This window comes from Rhamphochromis longiceps, linkage group LG23 (assembly GCF_057381845.1).
Source record: "Rhamphochromis longiceps isolate RC_006_pf linkage group LG23, R_longiceps_female_GT1.1, whole genome shotgun sequence".
Classification (NCBI taxonomy): domain Eukaryota; kingdom Metazoa; phylum Chordata; class Actinopteri; order Cichliformes; family Cichlidae; genus Rhamphochromis; species Rhamphochromis longiceps.
Window position 1 is genome coordinate 8,163,155 of NC_140578.1, and position 24,335 is coordinate 8,187,489.

General features: G+C 40.2%; 1 protein-coding gene across 2 annotated transcripts; it reads right to left on the reverse strand.

The window, feature by feature from the left end:
* Positions 1-990: 990 nt before the first annotated feature.
* kita (KIT proto-oncogene, receptor tyrosine kinase a) lies at positions 991-23,988 on the reverse strand. 2 transcript variants are annotated; one of them, XM_085399190.1, is made up of 21 exons: positions 23,685-23,988; positions 20,670-20,921; positions 19,313-19,597; positions 19,079-19,218; positions 18,479-18,650; positions 14,343-14,526; positions 13,259-13,374; positions 12,914-13,028; positions 11,061-11,245; positions 9,614-9,720; positions 9,354-9,468; positions 8,694-8,798; positions 8,214-8,324; positions 7,966-8,107; positions 7,707-7,801; positions 7,470-7,600; positions 6,638-6,760; positions 5,399-5,510; positions 5,206-5,305; positions 4,841-4,946; positions 991-3,778 (listed from the first exon to the last, which is right to left on the reverse strand). In XM_085399190.1, exons 1-21 carry the CDS (start codon positions 23,746-23,748, stop codon positions 3,596-3,598), a joined length of 2,943 nt encoding a protein of 980 aa, XP_085255316.1. In that variant the 5' UTR covers positions 23,749-23,988; the 3' UTR covers positions 991-3,595. The 2 variants fall into 2 exon arrangements, with proteins under 2 accessions (XP_085255316.1, XP_085255315.1); XM_085399189.1 differs by having other exon boundaries at positions 18,479-18,671.
* Between the last annotated feature and the right edge of the window lie 347 nt (positions 23,989-24,335).

Sequence of the window (24,335 nt, forward strand, 5' to 3'; positions counted from 1 at the left end):
TGATTTTTGTTTAGGAAGAAAAGCTGCATTCAATGTCATTGTAAGGGATTATTAAAGTATTCCGATTCTGATTGATTCTGATTCTGATTAATAATGGTGTGATATGCTTTGGCAAACGTTTTTGCTGTCGTAGTAATAGTTTTCAAAAGAGTGCAAACCTGTTAATCCTAGAAGAAATGCGTAAGCCTAGAAGTCAGTATATCTATACACTTGCATAAGTTATGCAAAGAGAAAACCAGTTTTGTGACTGTTGTTTCCATTAAAATGCAAAACACTAGCCAATCCTGAGGGTAAGATAAATGTACTGTGGGATTAGTTATATGTGTGAATTTAAAATGTCTTGTTTTATGCTGTGGGAAATCTGCTAAAGATCTATATTTCTACCAGTGTCCTAATTACAGATTCATCTTAACCTTTCTTTCTAAAACTTCCTAAAGTCTGACTAACAAACATCTTTGCCTCAATGATGGGATTTCCTGGCAGTCTCTTATCAGCTAGATCCTGAAACAATGGACTCTGCCCCCGCAACTTTCTGCACCGGGTCTTTCTGAGGGGCTGCTTCAAGTGCTGCTGTCCTCCTCGTGGCTTTCCCCTCATGAACAGATGTCCTTTTCTGGGTTCAAGCCAAAGGATTTAAAATACAGCAGGAAGAATGGCAAAAAAATATCAGATAGTGTATCATCTGTAACTTTATTTGGCAAAACTGAGATCCAGTTAACCTCAATTTTCTGGTAATGTAGAGCTTATCAAAATCACTTGTGACAGCGGCCTGAGGGCAAAAACCTGCAGTGAAGATTCATCCCCATCCAGGTGGCAGAGAAACATATAAGGACATGTGTTCCTCAGCCTAGAAACCTAAGGATTTCCTTTATACTAAGCCATCATGTGTTCTCTTTATTCTAATGACTTAGTATAAAGAGAGTTAAAATTGCCAGAGCTATACAGTAAGTTGAATTGTGGGAGCAAAGATGTAAAATAAGGACCAAAAGGTTTGATTGGGAATTCAATATACACAAATTTTATTTACACTGACACGTGTAATAACAACACATCAAATTTACAGAATAACTCTAAAGCTTTTAATAAATATTCAGCAAAATGCAACCAAAAGCTCTTAAATGAGAGGAGGGAAATGCAGTTACAACTGATCTCTCTATTATTCTGAGACATCTTCTTCCTGGTTGTAGAATTGTATTGACTTTGTGATGATCACACATGACCATAAGGAGCAGTTCAGCTTTGGCAGTTACCAAGTGAACTGGCAAAACTGGCTGAGATAATGAATTAGCTAAAATTAGCCAGAGTGAAAAGTTGCAGTGGCAACACAGACAAAAGCAATTTCTCAAGTTGAATCTACAGTAGGAAGTTTGTGCGCACATAAAACACACCATAATAAAATTCTGTACCATATCCTCAATAAGATAAACATCTTCAAAAGCAATGTTACTTTAAAATATATGCACATTTATATTTACAAAAAGACAGAGCAGTAAGACTGTGGGGTTTTTGAAGCCTAAATAACTTGATGACTCTTTAGTAGTGGCACCTCTTGACAGTAATCATACAGACACATGCAGACACACACACACATGCACGCACACACACACAAACACACATACACACACACAAGCATAGAACAAAGCACACATGTTCATACACTCAAACAGGACACTTTCTGGGTGCTCCTCATAACATCCACCACAAGGAAGAGGGGGTTTCATAAAGGTCTGGACTGATACAGACTACTGGCTGAGAGGTGCTGAAAGTCCCGCTTCTGGTGGAGGAAACAGCTGGATACAAAGAAGAGAGGTACTGCTGGGAAACCAGCTACTGGCCGGAGAACAATGAGATGACCGACACGCTGAATTCTGTACCCAGTGTCAATATCTGAAGTTAGAGCCTGGAAGACCCTGTGTTTTCCTCTTGCTTGTCACCTCAGGGAATACTGCAGTCCACTTAATGGCATTTCATATGACTTTAACCACTGTACTGCAATACAGAAGTACAGCGTTAGCATGGGGTGAAAACAACTGCCTTTCTGTTTCCTTGTCCTTTGTGAAGGGATAGAAGGTGAAATACAGAGAAAACACAGCGCAGAAATGGCAGTACCTGTCTCATGCTTGTAAACAAATATCATACACTGGATGTGGCAGGAGAGGAACTATATCAACCTTAACAGCTATTTACACCCTTAACAGGAGAACTCCAGCAATGCATCTGTCAAAAACGACCTGCTTGTCTAAGAAAACTAAAATGAAGACTTAAAGGCTTCAGGAATCGTCTCTGTTGTAAAGAATGATCTAACATCTCATCGTAAAGCATTATTACCTATACCTATATACAGTTAAGCAGTTAAAAGTCGAATAAATGAAAAGCTAGCGTACCATCTCTCTGAAGACAACTGTGTGTAAAGAATAAGTGCCACCCCAAGTCATGGTAATGTGGTAATATGGTTCAGCAAAGACAGGTGTTTAGTGTCTAGGAAATGACCTCCAGCATACAAAAAAGCAGAAATACGTTCTAACTAACATGAAGCACTTACGGACTCTAAGCATGGCATAACATGCTGTCTAATAGCTTATACACCAGAATCTTATCATCTCATTTTCAATTGGCCCCTGAAAAGTAGCTCCTTCATGTAAAATAGATCTAAACAGATGGGTATAATACTGATGATAACAGAACAGGATATCAAAAAAAAGTAAAAGCTGCATTAGTTAGTATGTGGAATGATGTGAAGTTCAAGTGCCTTGAGTGCTTTTTCCTCCAACAACTGCAACAGCAAACCACAGTAAAAATAAAAATGCTACATACATTTTCATGAAAGGAAACAACAAACAATAACAGAACACATAAATGCAAAAAGTATATATATATGTATATCTTAGTGCTGTCAGTGTTAATCTCGTTAAAATGACATTAACGGCATAACTGCATTAATTAAATCTCCGTTAGCGAGTTAGCGCAGATCGGCCCATGCGTGGGTCTGGACAGCACTAACGCGTTAACAAGCAAACCACGCTAACGAGCTAACTGCGCTAAAGCATTGATGCTGCGCAGCCCCACGCTAACTCGCTAACGGAGATTTGCCACGTTAATGCGGGTTATGCCGTTAATGCAAGATTAATGCTGACAGCACTACTATATATATATATATATATATATATATCGGAGAGAGAAAAGAGACACTCCCCCCACGCCCCGGAAAAAACGCAAGAAACAAAAAGAGGTAAAAAAATAAAAACACCAAAACAACCTGTATGAAATGTGTAAGGAAAAAATTAACTGGAAAAACAAAACAAAACTGATTACAGTGTAATATGGTTTTACATAATGACAGTTTTAGAGTAACGCTTGATGTCCCTCAATTCTCCCTGGTGCCTTAACAGTTCCTTCCTGGAAGCAGGGGAGCATTAGTCCAACTGTTCTCCCCGTAGTCGTCAACAACAGTGGCAAAGATAAATGCCTTCCTTCTGCAACACAGGACAAAAAAATGCTGCTGGTACCAGGTTGAGGAGCAGGTGTAGTGGTTGGGTGTTTTGTGGCGGATCATTACAGGCACTTTATGAGGCAGCCAGACAGGTCGGGTGGGTTCTCACACCCACTCGGCTGAGAGGATTGTTCCCTCCAGGAAGACCTCGTGTTGGACTAGTAAGGGCTGAGTTGGAGTGTTGTTACTGCCGGCTGAGTTGAGATGGTGAGACGCTGGGCTCTGAGAACTCTGCTCCTCCCTTGCTCTAGGCATCATAGGAAGCATGGAGCTGAAGTTCAGATAAATCTAAAGATAAGATGAAAGAGCGAAACAAAAATCTGTGACGGTTGATACTGTTACTGGCGTGTTTAACTTTAAACATATCAGTGATCAGTGTTGTCTCATCTACACAATTACTCTGTCTTTTAGCTGTGTTGTTTTCCTATTCATTCTTTCTTATTTTTCTTTTTTTTTCTCAAGATCAAAACCAGGTTTTAGGCAGAGCCTAAACAACCATCAACAGCATTGTAATAAAATTCTACAGCTCTGTTATCTTGACAATTTTCATACGGGATGCAGAATTACTCATCATATAATGCCTCTGCAGGAGACTTCACAACACATCTCTAACATATTGTGTCCTTTTCAAACATTCTTGCTATTTCTAGGATTGCTGTAGCTCAGGTGGCAGAGCAGGTCAGCCACTAACCAGAAAGTCAGTGGTTTGATCCCAGGCCCTCCCAAATATCTTGGGCAAGATACTAACCCAATGTTTGCCTACTGGTGGTGATCAGAGAGCCCGGTGGCGCCAGTGTCCGGCAGCCTCGCCCCAGGGCAGCTGTGGCTACAATGTAGCTTGCCATCACCAGTGTGTGAATGGGTGGATGACTGAATGTAGTGTAAAGCGCTATACAAATACAGGCCATTTACCATTTCTAACTTGCTCGGTCTCATGTTTTTTGTCAGTGATTGCTGCTTGTGCTGTTACTCTCTCTTAGACATTAAGCTCCACATGTATACATGTGCAAGGCCTGGGTCCATCCAAAATTAAGCCATACTCCCAAATAGAAATTATTTTCAAATGTAATAACAATCCTATTTTGGCTAAAGTGGTCCTGTCACACAAAAGATAATACAGTATGAATCACTGCTTTTATTATATTTAATATGATTCCAAAAATGAAATGATATCTTGTTATTTCTAGGCTTGTCTAACAATAATTTCCTGTCCTTTAATAAACCCTACCAACTGGAACAAAAGTCTATCTAAGCTAAACTCACGGTCTGTGAGGTATTCTGGGTACATTATTTTCCAGGAATGTTGCCTTGGATAATAAAAGAAAACAACACTCAAATGTTGAAACCTACACGCTTAGTGGCATCTGACAGCTGCTGTTCAATCGTTTCCACGACCTTCCTGAACGGGGGTCTGTTGAAGGGGTCAGCATCCCAGCAGCACCTCATAATCTCATACCTGCACAGCAGTAATCAAACATACAATTATTATATCCTGTTTCTTTTGTGTATATTGTTTTCTGTTCTCACTTCCATCTGAAAGTTTTAACACATCCTCATTTTTAGTTTTTCTTGTGAAAAGCCAAGCACAACAGGAAGAAAGAAAGCTGCTATTGATATCCTGCTCATTACACTCTTTCCTAGTCCTAGTCCACCTCCATCTGTCTCACTAAATCTCTCCTTTTGATGATCCACATTTCAATTCAACAAAAACTCACATTTCACTGGGCGCAAACTCTGGGGCATCCATTCTGTATCCTTCTTTTATTAGTTTGTAGAACTTGGCGTCCACCTGCATACCAGGGTACGGACTGTTTCCTATGTTCAGCCAAGATATTTAGTTACATTACACACTTGTGAAAACACACAGATAGCCAGACAAACACACATAAAGTGGATGGAGAGACATACCCAGTGAGAAGATTTCCCAAAGCAAGATGCCATATGACCACACGTCACTCTCGAATGTGTAAACACACTCAAAGATACTTTCTGGAGACATCCATTTCACTGGCAGACGAGCCTGAAAGGTAAAGTGAGTATATGGCAACTTGCAATAAATTACAATGTGACATGAAACCTTTTCCTGGAAATGTTTTTTTTATGTGGCTGGGGACAGAAAATGTGCAACAGAGGGTTGATAAATGAATAGCCTTGACAAAGTATGCAGAAGGTATTTGCCTGGGGTCCCAAAGAACACGCAGAGCTCGGCACAAATTTGTGAGGCTCATACCTCACAAATTTGACAATCAGTTTATTGGCTGTCATGCATAGAGAAATAAATTTGGGATAGAGGTCAGTCAGAAATAAGACTACTTGCATAAGAGATGTAAGTGTTAAAGTTTTTTTCTTTTTAATAAAGTACTGTGTTTGCAGCTGTCTAGCACCTGAGGGATACAGAACAACTGAGGCCACTGTTGAAACAAGGAAAAAATGTAATATGCTAAAAGAAAACTTTATCACAAAGAGATTCTTCTATAAAATGTAAATTAAATACAGTACAGGTTCTCCATAGACAGATAAGATCAGGTACCTACACTGGTTTGGGAAAAATACACGTAAGCTACTGTGTTCACAAAAGCTCGTCTTATAGACAGGTACGTTAGATAACTCCTGAATTTACATATCAGGAAGTGTGGCAAGGCAAATGAACCCCTGGATTTACAATTTGAGAACTACACAAACAAAAGCTTCCAGTTTTCCGGATTTGTCTGTACCATGTTCCTGCGAATCCATTACAAGAGTAGAGTTCATACTAGCAAGAAAGCTAAAATCAACAAACAAACAAACAAAAATCTTGTTCAAATAATCACTTATAAAGTCCAAATCTTTCCTTGTGACACTGTTGATGATTTTGATTCTGGTGAAATCTTAAATTTAGACTTTCCTGCTAGTTATTTTCTAGCACGTGAAAGTTTTGCTAGTGAATTCAAATGAAGCATCATTTAAACTAAATCTCACTTTCTAGTGAACTAGAATAGGTCATAAGGAAGGAATTCATTTTTATAGTAGGTCTGAATGGTGATGAATTAAGCGGATGACCTCCAAACCTATCAAACAGTCTTATCCTACTCCAAACTAGTGATACTAAAGATGTATCACGCCTCTAATATTATATCCCTGTGTGTCCTGCAGCTAGTGCAGACTTACATTGCCTTTGACGACATAATTAGAATCTGTGGTGATGTCTCGGGCAAGGCCAAAATCACAGATTTTGGCCACTCTTCCTTCAGTCAGTAGGATATTTCTGGCAGCCAGGTCTCTGTGAATACACTGAAAAACAAATGCATCATTACTTATACAATCCAGTGATACATGATACATGTTACATACATTAACAGTTAATCACATAGTCATGAATGAGGTGCTTTTTTTGAATGCTCTTTGCTACTGAGCTTCCACACTTGGGTCTGTAACATACAACCACTGACACTGATACATGAGAACACTGGCCTCAGTATCATTGCCTCCACAACCAATGAATTTTTCAGCAGCTTGCTTCAACATCCATTTTGGATCTGTTTACTAGCTGTGGAAACATGATCCATGTGCTGCGTTAAAAAGGTCAGATTATCAGGCATCAGAGTTTTATCCACAAATCTAATTTGGTAGTCCATGTAAAGAAAATGCATTTTATATATGGTAGAAAATAAATAGTGAAACAAATGTGGACTGCCGTTTGTGTCCAGCCTAATATTGTCATGACTGGACATCAAAACCTGCAGCACAGTTATGAGGAAAATGGACAAGAAATACTGATCTTATGCAAGCAATATAACCCTATAGCATTAGCTCAAAAGGACAGAATGTGGGGTGGTAATGATAATGTTAAAGGTGTACAGAAATTTAAGAGTAAAAACCTCCCTAGAATGTTCTGGAAGGACACCAAATTTTTTCACTGTGAGTGAAAAAATCAGAACATATGTATTTTGCTGCTTTATATGGACTGCCATTAAAAAATGACATTCAAGTGGATGCTCACATTTTTCGAGGCTAAGAACTCCATGCCTTTGGCAACTTGATATGAGAAACTGAGGAGATCTTCGGTGTCCAGAGACAAACCGTCATCAGCAAACATCTCATTCTCCGTGTCTGCTTCAACGTAAGGACCACCTGAGAAGACAAACAAAATGAAGATGATTTTTCCAATGTGATGATGTAACCACCTTGGCGTGCTAATAAAGATAGGAGAAATTTGATGAATGGCTGGCCGGCTTGCCTTTGCGTAGCGAGTTTCTCTTCTCAGAGGATGAGCTGACCGGTGCGTTGCCAGCAACAGAAGGCTTCATGGTCATGTAGCTGTTCAAGCTGTCACTGTGAAGAGGAAAGGAGCAGTCTGGTCTCAGCTGAATACAGCCACACATAAGCATGCTGCTGTCCAAATAACTTCCTCCTACGCACGTTCTGGATAGTAAATACTAGTTCTGTCTTTTCCACAGGACAATAAATCACTTTTTAAAGATAAAAAAGAACCTGACCCATCTGTGACTCTCTGCTGCATGACGTTGCGGTTGTAGTAATCGTCCTCAAGCTTAAAGCAGATGCACAAGTCTCTCTTTCTGCGTAGAAAGTTGAGCAGATCTCCGAAACAGCAGTACTCTGTGATCACCAGGGTAGGACCTGCAGTACAGTGAAAATAAATCTCCTCAAAAGTTGCAGCAATTTATGAAGTTTACAACTTTATTCCAGTCATAAACAATAACGCAAGCGAAAATGGTTGCCTCACCTCCAACTGTGCAGGCTCCCAGCAGGTTGACAATATTAATGTGGTTTCCCAAGTAACTGAGGACTTTCAGCTCTGACATTAGTGCTTCTTTCTCTGTGGCATGAGCGCTAGCTGTGGAAAGAAAAATATGCAATGCACTCATTATTCACTGAAATATTAAGGGTACACTGTAGCCAAACTCATGTTAAGCAGTGCTTGCGTATCGTGATCTGGTATTTGCTAGCTTAAAATACATAATTGTTGAGAGCTAAATGAAATAAAAGAGCTCTGTTGAAATGTTTTAATATAGCTATATAGCATAGCGTGCAAACCACCAAAAAATATCCACGTAATGACTCTGTTTACAGGCATCTGCAGGCAAATTATGTTTTCATTAGAATTTCTGGACAGCGTGAAGCTACTGTGCACATTTCTCACATAGTCAAAACAGCTACACAGTGCTTATCCCACTTCATTTGCATGTGTGTTGACAGCACTTACATTTGAGCATTTTCACAGCCACAGTCATGACTGAATCTGCTTTGGAGAGTCCATATGCAGTGGCTTCCACCACTTTTCCAAATGCACCAGATCCCAGAGTCTTCCCTAAAAAATGGAGACAGAAACAAAACTGTTAATCCCCATCCTGTTTTTTCTCCAACAAACAAGTTCCATGGTAGTGTTCCTAGGACAGCAGCAGTTTTAACCCCCAGGCTGTGTACGTAGGCACCAGGACATGCAGGATCCTGTTTAAGGTTTGTTGAAAACACCCAGAATATGTCAACAATATTGTGTTTGCAGTGAGGGAGTGGGGTTTCATCATTAATGAACTGTGGAACTGGTTAGTAAATAAAGACCACAGACATGGCTAAGCCCCTAATGCTGTGTCCATACACAGAAACCAGAGTGGCTGTCAATCAATGGGAACTAGCCTGAGGGTGGCAACGATGATGTCATACCCACTGGACTGTTAGGCTTTATTACAGATACAAGCCCCCATTTATCTTCATATCATCCTGCTCCCTACTTACACCTAAGACATGGCACCCAGAACATAAATTTTAGGGCTGCAGTGTGTCAGAAATTATGGATTAATGTAATTACGGGAGCCTAGATACGGAACACAGTACAGATTTTGGTGAATAGGTTCCGGATGCTCACCAAAGCGCAAGTTGTTTCGCGGAAACTCCCACTGGTCATCGTACGGTAGCTGGGTGGGGTCAATGTCCACATAGTCGTTTCCGATAACTTTCCACTGAATCTGATATTTGGGTTTCTAGTGTGAACAATAAGACACGGAGATATCAAAAGACAATTCATGCATTAATTACACGTGGCATCTCTCTGGTCTTTCTATTCACTTGTTTATAAATGTAATCAAAGAGGGTGGGGCATGCAGGAAAAGTACAGTGCTTTCTTACCTGCATGTACTTGTAGAACAGCATGATAAGGATGAGGCAGAGGATGCCTGCTGCTGAAATGGAGCCAATTAGCAGAGGGGTGAACAGGTCATGTGGAACTCTTTTCTCTGCAGAGAGACAGAAACAGTAATGTTTGATAGAGCCAATCGGGGAATCTTTTCAAGGTTTGTCATGTTTACATTCTAAACGACATTGACACGGAGGCAATAAGGTAAGACAGAGAAGTCTAAGTCACAGTGAAGCCCACTTTGATCAAATAACCACAAACTAATCCAATTATACAAGTATACATACTGTGGAGTTCTGTGCTTTTATTCTTTGTTTAAAAAATTATGCACTTTGTTTTGCTAGTTGCTGAAATTCCCCTTGTTTTTAGTTTGTTTTTTTTTTAAGCCACAATGTTGTCCTTATTTTATACAGCTGTGCTGGGAATAATTAGAAGTAATCAGTGTTCTGTTCCTTTGTGTCTGGCTCATTGTGATGCCTTATTGTTTTGCTCCTCTGTACAGTGGGGTGTAATAAGCTCTTTAGCGATAAGAAGCTTTCTCTCCACTTCAAATCTGAGAATGCAGAGTCTGCAGGAACTAATCCCCTGTAAACCTGTCAGTGGTTTCTAAAGCTCTGCGTGTTCTCTGCTGCAGCTCACTGACACCTCCGAGCCTCCCACAGCCCCACAATGCCCGGCATTGCCAGGACTCCTACTGTGCTCCACAGTCTCAGCGCCTCCGTCTGGTCCGCTGTTACTCTGTAAAGCAGAAAAATCCTGGGCACACACTCCCAAAGGCCTGTCCTGTCTGGCCACAAACACTCGTCTTCCTCATAATGCTCGCCCACATACCCGCTGGAGCCACAGTTAGCCCCTGTGTCTTGCATAAACCCAGTCCTCCAGGCTCATTTGGGGACAACTCAGCTCAGACTCAGACTACTTTGAGGACACTGCAGAGCAGATGGGGAGGCCGTTACAAAAAAGTGGTTTTGGGGTCATGAAGTAAACAATGGACTCACCAAATGCTATCTGAGCCAATCATGTCGGTGGTATCTCTTCACCAATGTTTACCTAACAGATCATAGACGAACAACATCTAGTAGTAGGACTTCATTTATGGGTTAATCCCTGCCAAAGTCATGTTTTCAGTAAATATTTTGCTGAGGAATTATCCTTCCCCTCAGTGGCGTTCACTGAGGGGAAGACCTGCTTAGATAACTTAGTGCATGGAGTCACAGACAGAGTTTGCCAGATCAGTAATTTTTTTGTGTTCCAAAAAGTAAATAAATTCTTACACCTATGTCCTCTGTTGTTGTCCTATAATATTACAAAGAAAGCATGGAGAGGATTGCATCACTTCAGCAGCAAAACATGTGAAGCCTCCTTTAATTCCACAACCCCTATTTAGACTACCTGTGCTGCTTATGTATGACTGGATGTATATCCGTGAATTCAACTCACCACTAATAGAGTAAAGTATGTAGGCTTGCTCTCCCTCCACTGTAGCCACACATTCCAGAGTACTGAACCGTGCTCTGCTGATGTTCACCCGACTCTCCACCTCTGTCTTCCCAAACATGGGACTGAACAGTGTGATGGTGATGACATTGAGCTCCTCCTGGGTGGAATTTACCTGCTGGGAGCACCTGAAGGCAGAAGATTATATACTGTTGACAAAAGAGTTGATGGGATCGTCTAGATTTCAAAACGGTTGTCTGTTGTCTGGAATCTCTTCTGTATGTCTCTGAAAGATTACTTTCCTGAGGCTATAAAACCCTTTCAAATAACCTAACTTTACAATATGCAGAACCACAGAAGCATGCACTTCTATTTTAGTACAACAGCAGCTGTTAGTTTCACCTTTTGTGATGTCTTTTTGTGCTCATGAACCAAAGATGAAATATTTGTAATTAACCTTTGACGGTACTGTACTAATAAGAGTAGCAGTTATTTAAGTGCTCTCTGGTGATAGGCTGACTTAGATCAGGTTACCTTCTACTTGGATATACATGCCTTACATGCCTTTAATGATTGTGCATGTAGTGAGCGTTAAGTGGATTTGACTACAATTTTTTTTTTAAAAATGACTGGCTAAAGTTTGGATTATCAGCAGTGATTCATTGACCCAGCTGCTTTGGATTGGTATTGCTACAGCAACCCAGGGCTCCTCCTTCAGCACACTTTATGTTTGACACAAGATGAACCCTGTTCACTTGTAGCACCAACCAATCACAAATCAATACTTCTCAATCCCCTGTCACATGGGAGGGTCATCTTATCACAGTCAACCAATCACAGGTCAGCCCAGTCAAATCCCTCAATCTCACATTCCACCATCATCATCATTCCTGACTCTTTCCAATGTGTCTTTAGTGTGACCTTTAGGACCCTTGACATGCACTTCATTTCAGCCATGTTAAAGGTTGAATATGGAGATAAAACTCCAAATAAATAAATGGTTAGTGTTGTGTGCAAACACAGTGCTAAAATACGCAGTAAACCAAGAAGAATTCTCCGAAATGCAAAATGAAAATGTTGTATTTAGAAAGATTTTCTGGAAAGTATTTTGTTAAATTCACAGATGCATGCATGCCTCATTGCCTTGCTAAAGCCATGAGACTTTTTTTTGCAGACATAAATCTAATAATTGGATAACATTAGAGAATTTTGTTTGTTGGCTACAAATTACAGAGCTGCTATTGATTTTGGTTTGGCAGGTTTTCCTTTGTTTAGTCAGTTTATGAGACAGATGACCGATCTGGCTAATATGAGTTTCCAACCAGTATAATTACTTTAGGCTGGGGTTCTAAAGTGCAGCACATACCATTGCACTCTGCCTCTGCTAATTATTATTTTACTTTCAGCTGTGTTACAAATTGAGCAAATATTTTGTTTTTATCACAATGAAAATGTGTAGTTTCCCTTGAGGGACCACATCCATTTTTTCATTTTTGCAAACTGAAATGTTTAAAGCCTTACGAAATCACACCAGTCAGCATAATAACTGAAACTCTCTAGCTATATTATTTTTGGGAAAAAAAGTTGCTCAACACTTAATCAGGGGCTTTGAAGGCCATTGTTTGGTCAGATATGTTTGGCAGTGCCCCAGCAGCTGTCATTGCTAAACGTGGTGCAGGAATGTATGACATGACATTTCAAGATGCAGCCCCGTCCACAAAAACATTGAGAAAAGCAAGACAAACAGAAACATCTTATGAGAAGTCACAACCCTTTAAAAAAATATTTTGACATGTTGGTAACAGTAAGTAGTAGTCAGTAAATAGAAAGGATTTTAGAAGCTTTAAAAATCTCACCTGCCATATGGATGCTCACAGTAGTACCAGGTGATCTGGGGAGCAGGGAAACCCTCAGCCACACAGCGCACCTGTCCATTCACTGGGCTGTCAATCGATACAATTTCTGGTTTACCTGATAAACACAAGTTAATGTCACAATGTGTTAGGTATGTGACAATGAACCAGAGGAAAAATATTGGTTTAAGCATTAGCAAGGTATATTTGCAAGGTGTGGTGAGGGTGGAGAGCTGGACTTCATTCCACACAAAGTAAGTGTAAAATACACTATGGGTGGGTCATGAAATTCATCCCATGGCTTAAGGGAATATGAAACCTTTCAAAAAAAATGTGAAAACAACTTACTGATCACAAAGACGGTGAATGTCTGATTTGCTGAAGCATCACCATTGGAGGCTTGAAAGGTGTAAACTCCACCCTCTAACATTTTCAGCCGCACTAGCCTCAGCTCACTGATGTAACTAAGCATAAAATAATTATTTTATTAGTGCATTTGTTGATTTTTAAGATTCAAATATCACAGTATTTCATTCAAGCTCTAATTGTGCCAAAACAGGAAAGAGCTGATTCTCATTTAGCCACCCTGTGAGAAAGAACATAAAATGTTCAGATATTTGCATTTTATATTGTAACCATCTTTTCTTTGTTTTCTGCTCTTTCATGTGCATCTGCAGTATGCATATTAAAAATATTATTAGACAAGTATTAAATATTTTCAGTCTTTATTTGCATCTATTCACTGTTGTGGCCACTGTAGTAATAAACCCCCAAAAGTTGATTCTGTTCATCTGGTGAAGTTTTTTCTAGTTATCGGTATCAATTGTATCAATGGATATTTACGAGTTATATTAAAGTCAGGCTTAAAGGTTGCATCAGGGTTTTATTAGGAACAAGTCTCAGCAAACATCTTGAAACTAGTCTGGGTGTCTTCTTCCTGTTGTAATGAAGCATTACTCAAATGAAGTTCAATTCTAATGATCATTGAGACATAAAAAAGTGTAGCAATAAACACATATCTTCTTTGCCAAAAATAAGTATTTTAAAAGCTGTTCACCCAACAGGATATACTCTTATTATCTTTTTTTCTGTTGCAGAATTTTTCAACATATTTCACAATGCCATATCTCCTGACAGTAATATTGAGGGTGGGAGGCACGCAGGATTACATCAGAATACACATTTCTATCTGCAGCATGTAGGTTACACTCCAGATATATCATGGTTTTATTTCTCAAGACAGTCATTCACAGTCTGACAGCTCCTGTTTCACAATAAACCCCAGGGCACTGTTTCAACTGTATATTTAAAGGGACTATGACCTGCAGCTAAACCAGAGATTCACCTAAAATAAACCTGGCTGAATATGATGTTTCCATCTTTCCAACAATTAAATAAAACAAAGCAAGTGTGTGCTTGTGTGCTGTCACACCTGTATTCATCACTGTGTGTGGTGATCACATGGTCAGTTGTGTTTCTCAGCTCGTGGCCTTTAAAGCTCCAGGAGATGTGTGGCTTTGGATAAGCCACTATTCGAACTTTCAGGGACAAACTCTCGCCGGAGCGGACGTGAAAGATGCTGCTGTTTGTGGGCATTAAGTCGATGAATCCTCTTTCTGAAAAATAAGAAAATTAAATTGTTGTCAAATTTGTAGATTAATGCACCGAAGTCTGAATTATCTAACTAGTGCTGTTCTCATCCAACACATGCACTCCAAAGGGTTAGGATAAATTTAAATACTGAAAATAGTAGGGGTGCAACGATATTCGTATCGATATTGAACCGTTCGATACAGTGCTTTCGGTTCGGTACGCATATGTATCGAACAATACAACATTTGTAATTTATTTTATCAACTTTCCTTCTGACGATGCTGTCTGTGTTGAGCGCTCAGTGAATCTGCGTTCGACTACTCCGCCTAGGCTGCACTGTCGAGCGCAGATCCACTGAGTGCTCAACACAGACAGCATAGTCAGAAGGAAGAGCGCAGGGCAAGCTAGCAAGACAGAAGTTAAGCTCTCCAGATCTGGCGTTTGGAATTATTTTGGTTTTCATGTGACGTATGACCCTGAAGGTAAGCGAGTCATGGACTAAAGTAAAACAGTATGTTGGATGTGCCGTGCAATGCTCAATTACATGGGTGGGAGCTAGTGTGTTAGCGCAGTTAGCTCGTTAACGTGTTGGCCGTCTAGCCCCATGCACGGGGCGATCGGCGGTAGCTCGTTAACGGAGATTTGCCGTGTTGTGGCGTTAAGGTCATTTCAACGAGATTAACCTGAAATCACTAGTGGGAACACAACGAATATGACTGCACATTTACGCCGACATCATCCTAGTGCAAAGACAAAAACAACAAGCATGCTACTAACTTTAGCCGAGTCATTTAGACAGCTGTTAGCACATGATTCTCCTTATGCTGCTGAGAATATAGCCCAGAAGAAGCGGATAGTATAGCTTTTATTTTGGAAAGAGACATTTCTCTGTAATAAACTCTCTTTTCCAAAGATGAGTGATTCCTCAATCAGATACAGGGCTTGCAATATCGCTAGCCCGACGTCCTGGGGCTAGCGATTTTTTTCAGTCGGGCTACCAAAATCTATCTCTTCCCTGCCCGTCGGGCTATTGTAGGAATAGATCTCATCAGGGGTTGGGAGAAAATGTACCACTGTATACTCTGATTGATTTGGTCTGTTATTTGGGGCATGATGTTACTTATGTATTTTATCATTATCACATGCCAGATAATCAGTGACTGTTTCAGGAATATTAACTTATTTTGTTGTCACCATAAAATGGTGAAAATAGATCTCATCAGGGGTTGGGAGAAAATGTACCACTGTATGCTCTGATTGATTTGGTCTGTTATTTGGGGCATGATGTTACTTATGTATTTTATCATTATCACATGCCAGATAATCAGTGACTGTTTCAGGAATATTAACTTATTTTGTTGTCACCATAAAATGTGACTCTAAGTGGTGATGGTCCATGAGAGTTCATGATATACACAATACTAGTGCCAGATGCATTAACGTCTTTAAAGAAAGTGGAAGTGATAGTACAGAATCAATGCTATTTTGCAGAGGTGTGGACTCGAGTCACATGACTTGGACTCGAGTCAGACTCGAGTCATTAATTTTATGACTTTAGACTTGACTTGAAAAAATGTTCTAAGACTTGTGACTTGACTTGGACTTTTACACCAATGACTTGGGACTTGAATTGGACTTGAACCGGTTTACTTGAAAAGACTTGATATTTTACCCCAAATATAAAATTTAGCATGCATATTATATAGAGATTGAAAATGTGACGTCATTCACGGGTAGAACCGCAAAGGATTCTGGGAACTCGTGGCAAGCGGTACTAGCGCACGCAGGCTTTCAATTAAAATCAGTTATACAGCGATAAAAAGAAACACAAAAATGTCAAGAAGCTGTTGTATTATTAACTGCAATAGCCGGTCGCATGACAGCCACGGGAAGCCGACGGGTAAAGAGATCGGTTGTTATCGGATTATGTCGTTGAAGAGAAATTGTTCATGTTTCCGAAGTAACAAAGACGCGACGGATGGCCTGGATTGCAGCCATTCAAAGATCAAATATAACGTCCCAGAACACTCCAGCTCACAGGTTAGTCTGCTCCAAGCATTTACACGAAGGTCAGTGTTTTGTAGTAGTTAATACGTCATTTTCATAACATAATTGGTGATATAGGTTACAAGCAAGTCTGGCGCTGAACAGAAATTGTCGCGCTATGCTCCTTTATTTATTGTGCATAAATAGTGAATTGTCCTGACACAATATTGCGTTTCGCTTCTGTTATTATGGTACATTGACAAAAATATATACTTTTATTCACAGGATAAAACAGTTTTTTTGTATCACTAATTGCCCAGTACGATTACAGCATCCAATATTATTGTCACTGCTACATTTCTGTGATGGGTACCAGAAATTATTTCCACTACTAATTAATTACCGTTGAGCTCAAAGGTCCTATTAATAAACGGTTAAGGAATGTGTATTTATGAAGACGATTTGTGAGACTGGTAAACTTATGATACGTACGATGGTCTTTCGTTCTACACGGTGCATTTCAAGGTCCTGTACCCATCCGTCGGTAAACTGTACCTGGGCTTGTTGCAGTGACCTGAAGTTACTAAACTTCATGAGTGTATGCACTCACTCCAAGAACCGTATGATTATAAATATGCATATAAATATGCTACGATGAGATAGCTGACTTCATCTAACTAGCAAATGTTGTCCAGGCTACGTTGGTGATACAGTTTTTTTTAATATGTATGATATTTTTGTCATGCGATTTTAAAGCTGGTCCTACAACCACATCCAAGAATAACATGCAGCTTATCTCAGAACTGTCGGTGAAAATTATTCTTGGAGCTAGGTTTAATTGAGCTGCATGTTAAAGAGGTGCAATTTCACAATTTGTGTATATTTTCTAAGTTCACTATTTTGTCATGTGTTGAGAAAAACACAGATTTAAAAATTACATGGTCTAATATTTACATTTAGCATAACTGCAACATTATTTTTTCGTTTGTTTTTTTTAAAGACTCGAAAGGACTTGAAATTCAAAGTTTCAGACTTGTGACTTGACTCGGACTTTTACACCAGTGACTTGAGACTCGACTCTGACTTGCCTGACATTACTTGAGACTTGACTTGAGACTTGAGGATAAAGACTTGAGACTTACTTGAGACTTGCAAAACAATGACTTGGTCCCACCTCTGCTATTTTGTTCCCTTAACTTCTTGTACAGTGGGTTACATGTAGTTCAGCCTAATTAATGTCTAATAATCACAGTGAAATATATCTTCTCATTTAACTGTTATGCTCTTCCTTTTTGTTTTAGTCATATCTGTACTGCTGCAATGGTGGATGCTTATATAAAACACTGGTAAAGTTTCAAGCAAGGTATGTTTAAGTATTACCAATGAGCAAAAAGCTCAACATTAGTCAGTTTTGTTCTTATTCTTGACTCTATATGGTAAATGGCCTGTATTTGTTTTTGCTGCCCTGGAGCGCAGTGACAGAGGCAAAGCTGCCAGACACTGGCGCCACCGGGCCCTCTGACCACCACCAGTAGGCAACGGGTGAAGTGTCTTGCCCAAGGACACAACGACAGAGACTGTCGGAGCCGGGGCTCGAACCAGCAACCTTCCGATGACAAGACAAACTGCCAACTCTTGAGCCACGATCGCCCCATGACATTAATGAGAGAGAACATGCTTAATATGGTCATATAAGGTGTTCAGCTTTGGATGTGAGTGTAGAAACACCTACCTGATGTTCACATATTTTGTTTGTGAGAGGCAATCAGAAGAAAACGATTTTTTAAAAGCATGAATCATACAAAGCTTCATTAGTGGAATCAAAAAATACTGATACCATTGGAAATCAGTGTATTGGGTTCCCTTTAACTCATTTAAAACACTGAAAACTTAATGATGCAGAAAATTTTTGAGGAGAATAATTCACAAAAACTCTTAAGTTCATGTCCAGCTTTAAATGCAAAAAACAAAATTACATCACTTACTCACCATATACATCGAGCCACACCGACTTGCTGCTGACCCCTTTTCCATTCCTAACTTCACATATGTAACTCCCAGCATCCTGTGGCCGTACTGCATCGATTTGCAGTGTCGTTCTGTGGCTATTGGCAAATTTTTCCATCAGGGATTCTGAAGAACTGCCAACCTTTGCTGGTTGCTGTGGATACCAGACGGCACCCTGTCAACGCCCAGAGATCTCTAGAGATTAACCCTGTCTGCATGTCTATGCTCACCAAGCACAAACTACCACATGCACACAACCACCTGCATGCAAGCACACACACCTACGGTAGCTCACAAGGTACACTGCAAGGCATACCTGAAGCTTAGACATTGTGGACTTTTTAAAGACAGGCAACAGGAAGACGCAAGGACGAGGCTGTGCTACCAGTGAAAGATTCGCCAATATTATAAGGGACTTGAATTAATTTCCTTTGAATTATTTTCATTTTGGAGCACCAAATTGTAGCAGCTCATTTGGAATGGCAACAAATGCAGAATTTTAAGGCAACTCAAAAAGGGAAGCAGTTAAATCTTTCACTGACGGCAAAGCACACAGCAAAGACAAAGGCAGAAGGTTCTCACCGAGCCAGGTGGGGTGACCCACGTGATGTTGATTTCTCTATTGGCATTACTGGTGTTGCAGGTGAGGGAGAATCTCTCACCTCGGGTCAGAATCACTCTTGTGGATGGTTGGAGCTCAACTACAGGAGGCGCAGTGGGTACTGCAATAAAACAAACCTCATGTGATGTCATTCCTTTGGTTGATTTTAGCCAAATCGAAAAATGTACATATGCTGCACACCCACACTAGTTTACCTGGTACAACACTCAGGAAGAATTGGCCTGATCTGACGTCCTTTCCATGGAGTCTTCCTGCACACACATAGCAACCTTCGTAGGCCTTTTGTGTGTTGTGCATGTAAATGCCATGCTCCAGGCTGGCGGAGAACTGGAGACCAGGGGGCAGAGTTTTACTGGAGCATGTTTCCAGGTGCATATTCTCCAGATCTGGATCAGTTGCCAGGCAAGGGAAGGAAGCATTTTCTCCCTCACGAGTAACATATCTAGACACCTTTAGTTTTCTGAAGGGATTTCCAGGATCTGGCAAAAAATAAATAAATAAAAGAAATTGCAAAGGTAGCATGAAAGCAGGGTAACAGTATATGGGTATTTGAACTTTTTATTATAATAATGGGGATGTAATGCTGGCTATCCAATTCCTTTATATACGAGGAACAATGTACTTTGCTGTGACAGTCTTTTCTGTTTCACATTATTATTAAAGCTATGTTGCTAATAATCTCCAAATTCAACCATGAAACAGCTCTGATACAAATAAAACAAGTCCTCTTTTGATCTCAGTGGACCCCCTGAGTACTGTGAGATGCTGACTCGATAGATTGGTTTGCTCTGATAGATTCTGCAGATGCTTTATCAGACTGGGACTGAGGACTTTCTAGGCTGGGTCGATGGCTTTGCATCTCCAACTAATTTCTGCAGTTAATTGTCTTGCTGGGGAAGGCTCATCTCAGATGTTTGAGGTAATTGATAATATAAACTAGAAACTGTTGCTACTTAACTCAGACTTAACTTTGTGCTGTTTGTGCCCTGTGAAATCTGGGATCTGTAGTCTTAAGTCACACTGCTATTACCATGGGAACCATAATTGTTGCCAAAACAACCAACAACCAGGACTAACATGTGAAAGATTATCAATCTGTAGATATTCCTTTTGAATAAGTTCCTTAACGAGAAAACAGGATTATCTTCCAACACGATTTAAATGATTACCAAACAAATTACTTCTCAATATTTCTAAATATCATCTGCTAAGCAGTTCCTGCTTGTTGCCTCAAAGGTAGATGAACGGATTGTGGAGTGAATGATCAGCACATGATAGAAGCCAGCAGTGATGGCTTTGGGCCAAGGGGATATTGGGTCATGTAGAAGAAGAAATACAGTAAAACTCAGTCATACACTCAATAAATAGCTCTGGTAGCTACTGTACCTGTCCAGGGCAAAGTCACAAACACCTTCTTCTGCTAATACACCCACACACATAGATTTTGTCTACTTTTCCCTGCAGCCTGCGTACACGCTCCTTTCTCTTTCTCTCTCACAAAATTACCACACAGTCTCGAAAGGGTTTAATCACCAAGAAACATTTAGGTACCTTTCACATAGACGTAGATGGAGGCATGTTCCTTGGAACCCTCCTCCTGGCAGATATAGCGACCCATGTGAGTAGGCAGAGCCTTCTCAATTGAATATGTCAACATCCCATCGATGTTGTTTGCTGCCAGCAGCTTTGACCTCTCCCGCTTCCACTGTATCCTGTTTTCACCCTGGCAACGTAGTTTGAAGGGTTCGTTGAGCTGGATGACGACGTGGGGTCTGGCAGGGGTGATAGTGGGCTTTGTATCACCTTGAATGGGAAAAAGAATGTATTTAAATGAATGCCACGGGTATGAAAATGCAAGAAAGTGCAAAATCAAGGCATTATTTCTTAAGCCTTCATATGAACTTAAGGCCCTACAGTTTATCCATTTGGAGATTTGTTTTGTTTTTACTTGACCAAAGCTATTGTACAACAGTAAAATGTTTTCAGCACTGTGAAATCAAGATGTTTCCACTTATATGGCCCCACAAGCCTCCCATGCATCATGAAAGCTTAGGGATAAAATCTCTGATGTAAAGTTAAACATAAGGGTAGCCCACATCAGATTTCAAAACAAAAGATTTATACTGGCCATCATTCACAAATTGACCAACAGGGACATGAACTTTATATGTAAAACTTCTTCAGTATATTTATTTGCTCTCAACATTTATGACTTGTGACTTCTTGAAACAACATGAATTGTACTCATGGCTTCTGTACTCAGGATGTAGCTCCACAAAACAAGATGTTTTGCCAAAAAGTTGCTAGTCAATCAATGTCTGATTGTTACTGAAAGATGCTAGGAGACCAAAAAGAAAGATTTTCACGAGAAAAAACGAAATCAATCAATTTATTGATTAACTTAAAAAAACAAAACAAAAAGCAATTATGCACCCCTTAAATTAATAATAGGGTTCTCTGATGGATCCAGACCCTCAAGCTGGAAATGACTTTTCAAAACATTTATCTGCATCAGCGGTGTAAGTAAAACAGCTTCAGAATATGTAAACTGTTCTATGATAGTTAAAAGAAATGCTGGCATTATAAAGCAGACTGGTGGTGAAAAATGTGCCATATGAAAAAACACTCAATAATTAATATGTGCTTTTTACCAGTCATGGTATAAAATAAAACAAATGCCTGTAGCATGGTCTGTATTTAAAGGGGCGGGGGTGTTACCCAGAGTCTTAATCTGCTGCACCAACTGAAAACAGGTGGGGAAAGATTGAGTTGCTCGAGTAATGTTTTTGTTCCCTGAGAAAACATCACTGTCTTTATTGAAGCCACTTGTGATAAACACTATAGGACTGTGGTTGCAGCAGCAGTACAACAGGAATGAACAACAAGGTTTTTATGTGAATAGATGTGCTCTTTCCATCCTTTTAATTCATACTTGGATAAAATATATAAATGAATAAACACTGTTCAGAGAGCCAGTCTGGCACTAACAAGTCATGAAGAAAGACACTATTGTAAGAAGGAAGTGTAGCAAGAAAACATTTATCTTAAATGATGAAATAACACGGAATTTCAGGAATAGCAGGGTATCAGTATACAAATACACCCTGTTAAGAGACTGTAAATAATACCAACATTGCCCTGAGTTAAAACGTGAACATTTGGATATCAGTATAAAAGAAGGAGATTAATTTGCATGCGATGTATATTAAGCCTAACTGAATCTTCATAGCGTTTATTTAGTTGATCTGATTTCTTATATCCACCAAATGCAGAACAAACATGGTAAAACTTAATTAGGTCCACACTGTGCGTAAGCGGGCTAAAGGCAAACTTCATGGCGTGCCGTATTGCGTCATATGCCAGGTAAGCTTGTGCGCGCTCGCTGGAAATGTGGCAGTTAGTCGAAGCCCCTGGTGAAAATGTCGTGAACATCAACCGTCCCCTATGGGCGCATTATATGCTGCCAAGCTGTCGGTCAGATGGAAGTCCACCTGATGCCGCCCTGAGCTGGAAGAAGCTCCGTAGACGCACCATGTGCGCAAAAGAGCGCAAAGTTAAACAGCAACACTCGCGGTTCACCGCTTTTATAAACATGCATGGCCAATGTCGGTTTTTCATAAATTTCCATAGAGATAGCTCTGGGAACATCCAAAACTCTGTTTCCTAACAAGATTAAAAAACAACAACAACCCAAATCTAATTTAAAAAATGACAGGCTGCACATCAACCCACTTAAAGCGACCAAAAAATTGAATCGTGAAATAAAAAAAAACTGACACTGAGTATTTTTAAAAGGCAGTAAAGATATCATTAGCTGTTTATAGACGATTGACCTATTCGGCTGGACTCTGAAGATGATGCCAAAACACAACAGTTGCAATGTGTTTTTGATATTCATCCTCAGATCAAAACACAACCAACCAACCCGGAGCGCAGGCGAAACGTTTTACATTGCTCAGTGTTAAAAGTCACACATGTGACAATATTTATCTAAAAAAAAAGGGAGAAATTACATGTGAATGCAGTCCTGCTTTCGACAGACGTTTTGCATACTTCCTGTGAATCAAGAGACGCCAATAAATTTTCATACTGACGGTTATGTGCAGCTCCAGGAAAAAAAATCAAAAAACGGCTTCATCGTGCACAAAATGATCAAGAAGTCTCTTTGAAGCTCACTCTTGCACATTGTTCAACACTTTATCGTTTTGATTACTTTTTTTTTTTTTAAATAGCGCCCTGTTTTCCCAGTATAACATAAAATATTAAAGTAGCTCCAGCGCCCAGATCGTCCGCATTAGTATCCACTTTCCTCATTAGGTTTCTCTGACTTCGGGTTGTCTTATTCAGCACCCTTCAGATCTGACTACTTCATAGAACAAAGAGAAGTACGGACAAATCGCGATGGGAGGCAAGTGCAGCGGTACGGTTCGCTATACGTAGATTATCTTTATCACACTGGGCTGCAAAATAGCAAGCATTAAAACAGAAACCCTTTCTTTGTTCAAAATTGAAAAGCAACAGTTGTCTGCGTAAACTGGCGCGTCAAGTGTAAAGGCTCAGTCTTACCTGGATGGAAGGTTAGCTGTAAAAACACAGAGAGAAGTATCCAGTGGTATTCCATAGTTATCATTCCATGGGTCTACCTGTGAAGGTGAGCCAATGCCTTTATATGAGTAAGGTAGCTCTTGTCTGCTTGCCTAGCGCGTCGGAGTTGTGGGCAGTTGACCGTGGGCTCTGATAGAGGCGCACTTAGAAGTCTTTAAAGGCACAGATGCTCAGTTCATCTCGCAACAGCAGCAGCCGTCGCCAATCTGCAAACATACTGTTCTCCTGGGGAGCGCCAGAGGGGACGGAGCAGGCCGACCAGGTATCTCTGACTGGCTGTGGCGTCAACAACATGTTTATAGGAGCCAGTGGTGGAGCCTATTACTCACACGATACAGTGAAAGAGGGAGGTGTTTGTGACCTGCAGTGTGCTTCCCAGCACACACACACACACACACACACACACACACACACACACACACACACACACACACACACACACACACACACACACACACTGAACTCAGAGAGAGACTGACAGATCAGGACAAGGATATATGCAAGATGGCATAGATGATGCTATCGCCGATGTAGCCCGCATGCACATGCTTCAGATAATTAACCAAGTGACTGCACACCACTAGCATCCATTTCAGCTTTAATCACACTAGC

Coding starts and splice junctions, on each gene's coding strand:
- kita (XM_085399189.1), bottom strand. CDS start 23,748: ATGATAACTATGGAATACCACTGGATACTTCTCTCTGTGTTTTTACAG. Junction 11,246..12,913: donor TGTGAGCATCCATATGGCAG/GTGAGATTTTTA, acceptor TTCTGCCTTCAG/GTGCTCCCAGCAGGTAAATT. Junction 5,306..5,398: donor TTGGGAAATCTTCTCACTGG/GTATGTCTCTCC, acceptor GGCTGAACATAG/GAAACAGTCCGTACCCTGGT.